At 36.8% G+C, this 7247-nt stretch overlaps 1 protein-coding gene across 6 annotated transcripts in view; it reads left to right on the forward strand.

Moving 5' to 3' along the window:
- The window catches only part of LOC113453526 (immunoglobulin lambda-1 light chain-like), a 62409-nt gene extending 55527 nt beyond the window's left edge, over nt 1-6882 (forward strand). For all 6 annotated transcript variants that reach the window (XM_087913267.1, XM_087913271.1, XM_087913270.1 and 3 more), the window contains exons 3-4: nt 3290-3327; nt 6332-6882. In XM_087913267.1, coding sequence (XP_087769393.1) covers nt 3290-3327; nt 6332-6651 — 358 coding nt within the window. In that variant the 3' untranslated portion in view covers nt 6652-6882. The remainder of the gene's footprint in view (nt 1-3289; nt 3328-6331) is intronic.
- The last annotated feature ends 365 nt before the right edge of the window (nt 6883-7247 follow it).

A 7247-nucleotide genomic window follows, 5' to 3' on the forward strand; every position in this document is an offset into this window, starting at 1 on the left:
ATAGTTCAGGTTTTTTTTTTTATTTATCTCTTTTCACATTAAGTTTAACTTTAATCATCAAAATCTCATTTTGAATAGAAACCAATCAATGTTTTGAAATGAAATCCAAATCCCAATCTAATCACTGGCGTTTCCTTATTTATTTATCTATTTGTCAATCGCCTACAAGATAATAGGTATAAGTATAAACATAATTATGAATACATGAAATGGATACATATAAGAAAAATAAAAAGAAACAATAGGACAGGGACGGTAGGCACGTTTGTGCGCTTATGCAGGCCCCCTACAGAATTACGTAACTTTTTGTGCAGTGTTCATGTAAGAACCGTGTTTATTATTTTTTTAACAATTTACTGAAATTTGCAACTTTCTTTTTGCTAAAGTGTGTTGTGTTGTTGTTCGGGAACTATTGTTGTTCCAGAGAATGAAATATATATATATATAATTAAGTTTAATTAAGGAAAAACTTACTTATAGTGAGGACAATTAAGAATAGTTTGCCTTCAGAAATCGGGGGAATTCCATCACTGGAGGTTTTTAGGAAGAAACTAGAAATCCACACCTGAAATAGTATAGGTTCTCCTGCTTGACTAAAAACTTCTCCAGTCAGACTAGAAGACCTCCAACTCTTCTCTTCTCTCTCTTCTCTTCTAATATATTAATATATAACATCTTAATGCAAATATTAGCAAATATAATCAGATCAAGCTGAATTGATTGATCTTCCATCAAATCAGTAAATTAGCCAAAAAAAAAAAAATCCTCTTTGGTCATTCCTATATTGTAAAAATGGTGGAATTCTCACTAACTAGACTTTTCTTTCCAGAAGTAACAGTACAGATATGGAAATACTTTGATTTCCTGCCCTGAGTAGAACTTTGAGTTGATGGCTTAACAAATCTTCTCCGGTTTTGGTTTTAATAATGAATGTTGAACTCTAAGGAAATTTCAAAAGTGCTTTTTTTTTTTTTTTCCCAAGGGGCAACTGGACTTTCTGGTTTTTCTTTGAAGACGTTTTGCTTCTCATCCAAGGAGCTTCCTTCAGCTCCTTTGGGACAACCAGGACTTGGATGGCTGAGAATCTCCATAGGCATCTAAGGAAATCTATTTCCCTTTCTAGCCACCAGCTGTACATCACTGACAGATGTTTGGATCACAAAGAGGGAGAACTTCACTCTTTCCCCACCTGAGGACAGTTGGGCAGAAAATGCAAAGTCATGGGGTAAGAAAAAACAGTTCTCTGTGGTTTCCGGAAAGGCCAGATGCATCTGAGGAATGTTTGTTGCTGAAGGGTTACCAGATGCCTTCAGAAGTGGAGATGGGAATAGTGAATCTTCTTGCATACGGATTTGGGCTTGATGCAATTCCATCGCTCACGTGGCTTTCTCCTCCTGTGGTGGTTTTCATGGAAGTCTTGTCGATCTTCTGGATGGCCAGGAAACGGGGTTGCTTGGCCGTGTGGAAGCCATTTTGAATAGCTCTTTTCTAATGGATATCCTAACAAGGTGAAGCAAAGGTGACAGGAATACAAACGGGTTGCGAGTCTCTTCTTTTAAACCATTATTTTTAGGTTCAATACCTTTCAGGTAAATCACGAGTGAGATAAATCGAGACAAATTGCTGAGATAAATTGATGATTTAATGGGATTTACAACAAAACGTCACGCAACACTCCTGCTTAGGAGCCTACTTTTATAATTGTCCCTGGATTTTTATTTGTTTCTGTTTCTATTCCTCAAATTGGCCATCTTCTGTGATCGCTAAATATGCCTTCATATTTAAAGAGTTTTAGGGCAATTTTCTTTACTTTTTCTTCCCTAAAGATTTATCATACTTCTGGATATATTGGGCCTCTTGTGATCTTTCTAAAATCTCTTATTTGTGGATATTTCCATTTTGGGAGATAAAAGAACCCACGTTTGGAAAAAAAGAAGAACCAAGCTCTAAACGGATTATAATTTTCCCAATCAGAGAGCAAGACTTGTTCTAGGAATACTATTTCCCTGTTTTAAAAGAGAATTGCATTGTGTTTGTGGATTAATGTCCAGGAATCTATCCCAACATGCCCACTATTTCTAAGAAAACGGTTTTCACACGTAAGTTCCACTGGTCAAAATGGGTGAGTTTTATTTCAACACCTTCTCTGCTTCTACCAAATCTGTCGAAGATGCCACAAAGTAAGCCCTTCTTTTCGGAAAAGTAATTTGGAATGGTACTGGATGATGCAAGACAGATAGCATCCCTGGATTAGAGCACCTTAATTCTTCTGATTCAAAACATCCAAGAAAGTTCATGGTGGACCTGGCATTCAGGTAGGAAATAGTTTCCCTATGGCTTTAATCTCTCTTCCATTGTTACGGCTAATTGTTACAGTCTAAATTATTCACCTGTGATGATAATTGAGAATGGAAGAGCCATGTCAATGATGGGTTGAAGAGAGTGTGGAATTTGTGGGTATTCATGGAACTAGATAGTATTGTTGTGTGGTCATTACTTGGTGAGTGGCAAAGGAATTTGAGTGAAAGGCACTCTTTAAAATGCAGATACAAATGTTTTCCAAATGTTTCTGGATCAGATATGATGATATAATGAATATGTTATCCATTCAGTCATGTTCAACTCTTGGTGATTCTATGGGCCAGGTCTCTGTATTATCCAATCTTGCACTTAAGTGTTTTACAAAGAACTCTCAAATAGATGAAATAATGTAGACATTTTTGATTCAATGACCAAAATATTTGAAAGTGGGAGAGCAGTGCTAATAGTATTAGTACTGTTATTATAACATTACTATTGCTATTAGTTTGTATGTTGAGATTTATTATCAATGTATGTCGTGTTTTATTTGTAAATAATTCTCTGCCAATGCACTATTTTTCAAAAATGTTTATGAATGTTATTCAAAAATGTTTATGAATGAAAATTTCTAAAAATAAACGGATTACCTTAGTGGGAAAAATTGCAAAGAGCTTCAGTAGAATATGTTACCTAGTTGCCTGCTAGTTCAGAAAAATGTGGAAATATAATTGGGTCTGCTAAATTAGTAAGCTTTCCAAAGAGAATTATGACTTTGAAAAAAGAATTCAGTAAAAGTGTTTGTGTTTATATTATATTTTGATAAACTAATAAATATTTTGAACTAAAAAAATGGCAGAATCCATATCCCCTACAAAGTGAGTGATGGATTTATAAAAAAAAAATAAAAACCCCAAAATAAAATCCAAGATCTGGAAGCAGAAGTAAACTACTACAGGAAATATTTTTGTATGGCCATTACTCACTGTGTGTATATCTTCGGCGGCGGAACCCGACTGTCAATCTCAGGTAAGTCTCTTTAAAATGCTGTTACAACTGCTTTTCAACTGTTTTTTATTTTAATTTGTGTTGTTTTTTTCTTACCAAACAGTCTCTGTCTCAAATGAAACATCTTCGATGTAGCTTAGCAGGTCACATTAAAAAAAAATGCTTAGGTTTTCTCTTTCATGTTGTAAAAAGAACTCTCAAATAGATGAAACATAAAGGAGTATTTTTTGTCTTTTTTGAGTTGATTAAGTCTGAAGTATAATATGTTCTTAATTAGATTAAGTCACGTTTACAAAGAGAGAAATAATTATTCTAATGATCTGACTATTTTGTGTTCTTAATATTTTGCTTTTGTGATCCTTTTTTTCTCCAAGGCGTTACGTTTTTGTCCCCTAAAATGCATGCTAGTCTGCCCTTCTTGTGTTTAATAGTTTATTTCTCACTGTCCTTTTCAGGAAAACAAAATCCAGGTAATGGTAATGTCAAAATGTCAAGCAAAGTGCTATGCAATTCTTCAATATCTTGTTTTATCTGCACATAGTTGATTCAGCTCATAGATAATTTAAAAATCGAATCATATCAACTCATGGAGATATTGCAATAAAGTATATTTAAACAAGTCAGTGTAAGAATAATAGGAAAATGTATCAAATCTCTTTCTCTCTGTGTTTGTATGTGTTGTGTGTTCCAAGGCATTAGAAATATGAGTTTCCATGCTCTATCTGAGTTTAAGGCAAAAGGCAGAGGCAGTTTTGGAAACAAAATAGGGAAATAGAACTTGTAACCTTTAAAAATTCATTTTTTTTTCTCTTGCTTTAATGTTTAGATTTCTTTATCTAATTACAAAAAATCCTCCTGCTCATTTGTACAGATCTGAAAGGAAGACAATACATGAAGGAAGGTTAATAGTACAAACTAGCAAAGGAATGCAAAGTTTTATACAGATCTTGCCTAGATTGTTTGTGCTACTGGAATATATTCATACTGCCCTTTCTTTCTTTAGGGTGCTGAAATTGGACAAGTCCAAAATTCTGTGACTTCTGTTGCTTCCTTGATTGCTGATTGATAGGACGCTTGATACTTTAGTATTGTGTTCCATCGATCAGTTTATTAACTGTCAGGAAATTCCACTTTAGTTCTAGGTTGCTTCTCTCCCTGATTAGTGTCCATCCATTGCTTCTTGTCTTGCCTTCAGGTGCTTTGGAGAATAGCTCGACTCTCTCTTCTTTGGGGCAGCCCCTCAGATATTGGAAGACTGCTATCATGTCACCCCTAGTCCTTCTTTTCATTAAACCACTGTTGACCTACTCAATTCCTACAACCGTTCTTCATATGTTTTAGCTTCCAGTCCCCTTGATTGTTATAGGTTCCTTAAAAGAGACACTTCTGGATGCTTTGCACTTATTATTTAGAGATGGTATCAGAAGGGCCAGATCTGAATTTTGGGACAGACTTTTCTCTCAAGCCTTCCCAAATCAACCACATTTCTCACTTAAATGTGACTTTAAAAGTGGCTGTTATTGAACAGTGAGAAAATAACTGCTTTGTTTAGTTTTGACTTGAAATTATATTAGGTTTTTCAAATTATGGTTTTATTTGTGGGACCTGTGAGACAAAGTGAACTCCTGGTAAACTGCCTGGATAAATCCCTGAAGTTTTCTTGGCCAAGTTTTCAGAAGTTATTTGCTTGCCTGCTTCTTCCTAGGGTTTCCTAGAGAAAGGGATTGCAAGTTCTAGCCCTACTTTAGGCACAAAACCTTTAGGCTGTGTGAAAAGCCTAGTCCAGTCCTTCTCTTTCAGCCTAGGAAGGCAAACCACTTCAGTTCTTACGAGTAACTACAACTATTGTTGGTAGACAAATAATGGGTGATGAAGTCATATCAAATCAACATTTTATTTCGGTCCCAACACCAACACAAAAGAGAAACCTCTTTTGTTCGCTGGTTCTAATTGTGGTTCAGTTGCTAAGTCGTGTCAGACAGTTGCAACCTTGAATTTCATAGATCCAGCTAGCCAACCATAAGCTCCAGCTAGCCAACCAAGCAGCCTCAAAACAAAAAGGGAGTTAGGGACAGATTTTGATAGAAATGTCCTGAGAGTTGGACTCCTTCCAGCTCTATAATTCTTGGAGCTTCTACAAGCCTTCTTGAAGATTCCGTCAAGGGCTTCGAATTACAAATCAGTTTTGTTGTTCGGTTCTTGAGTCATGCCTGACTTTTTGGGATCCCCATGGATCACAGCAAGCCAGGCACCCTTATCCTCCAGTGTCTCTCAGGTTGCCCAAATTCATGGTCACTGCATCAATGTCACTATCTAACCGTCTGCTGTTCCCTTCTCCTTTTGCTTTCCATCTTTCCCAACCTCAGGGTCTTCTCAAAGACTTAACCAAAGTGTTTGAGTTTCAGCTTCAGTATCTGCCCTTCCAAAGGACAGCCAGGGTTTATTTCCTTTAGAATTGGTTATAACGGCCCAATTGTATAAGGATTACATAAATGGTTAAAAAGCGAGAACTATCTATAGATGTTATCAGTCTTGTTAGTCAGTTAATGTTGCATGTAATTTAAGATTTAGTGTGGAACCCTCACATCCTGGACATAAATTGGTTCAACTTCTTCCCTCAAAATGATGCTATAGAGCACTTCACACCAGAACAACTCGACACAAGAACAGTTTTTCCCCAAACGCCATCACGCTGATAAACTAATAATTCCCTCAACACTGTCCAACTAGTTACTAAGTCTGGATTATTATTACTATTAATCTTCTCATCATCGTTCCTATCACCCATCTCCTCCCACTTGTGACTGTGTTGCTTGTATCCTAGTTTCCTAGTATGGCTTGATGGCTTATTTGTACCCTATGACTATCACTAAGTGCCGTACCTTATGTTTCTTGATGAATGTATCTTTTCTTTTTATATACACTGAGAGCACATGCACCAAAACAAATCCCTTGTGTGTCCAGTTCACACTTGGCCAATAAAGAATTCATTCATTCAACTTCATGAGATCTTCCTCTCTTCCAGGTCAGCCCACTGTTTCACCTTCGGTGCAAGTCTTTGCACCTTCCCGGGAAGAGGTCAGAAGCCCGAATCCATATACGGTCGTGTGTCTTCTAAGCGGTTTTTACCCACCTGCTTTCAACTTGCAATGGAAGGGGGGTGAAAACGTGATCAGTTCTGGAGTGGAGACCACCAAAGCCAGCAAGCAAGGTGACAAATATCTTGCCAGCAGTTACCTGAAATTGACTGCAGCCGAGTATGAAAAGTATGACAGTTACACCTGTGAAGTGACACATGAAAGTAAGAAAATTTCGAAGACTGTGTCAAAATCTGGAAGTTGTTAACTCTATCATGAATTCCTCTCCTGCCCTCAGGAAGGAAAAAAGAGTCCCTTCTCCTGGGCTCTCATTCATTCTTTCCTAAACTTACTTTGATTGATGATATCTCTTTCTAGCCATGTAGTTACACCCTTTTAGCCCCCCATGCCATCACCCTTCAAACAATTCCCCCCTGCCCCTCCTACTTTGATCTGTTACATTCTACTGTCAGCAATTAATAAAGATGGATGTATTTCATTTGTGTGACTGATTCATCAAATTTATGAAACTATTTCACAATGGGGGAAAAAGCATGTCTGATTCTCTTGGGGATATCAAGAAACATCACCTGGTTTTGGATTCTCTGCCTAGGTGTTGCATCAAATTCACACATGAATTCTTCTCAAGTTTGAAATGTTCTCAAGTTTAAATATCTGGCCAATGGCTTCAAAACACCTGAGTGTTGGTCATTTAATAAGAATACTTCCCTCCTATCATCATGAATGAGTTGATCAGATTCAGGAATGGGTGTTTTAGCTCTGATTGACAGTTCAAGTACAGAGGGCGTTTTTAAAGGACCCTGCGGTAAAATGGCTGGTCAATAAATTTGATAAATAAATAAA

This window comes from Pseudonaja textilis, chromosome 15 (genome assembly GCF_049901715.1).
Source record: "Pseudonaja textilis isolate UNSWEBS1 chromosome 15, rPseTex1.2, whole genome shotgun sequence".
NCBI classification, from domain to species: domain Eukaryota; kingdom Metazoa; phylum Chordata; class Lepidosauria; order Squamata; family Elapidae; genus Pseudonaja; species Pseudonaja textilis.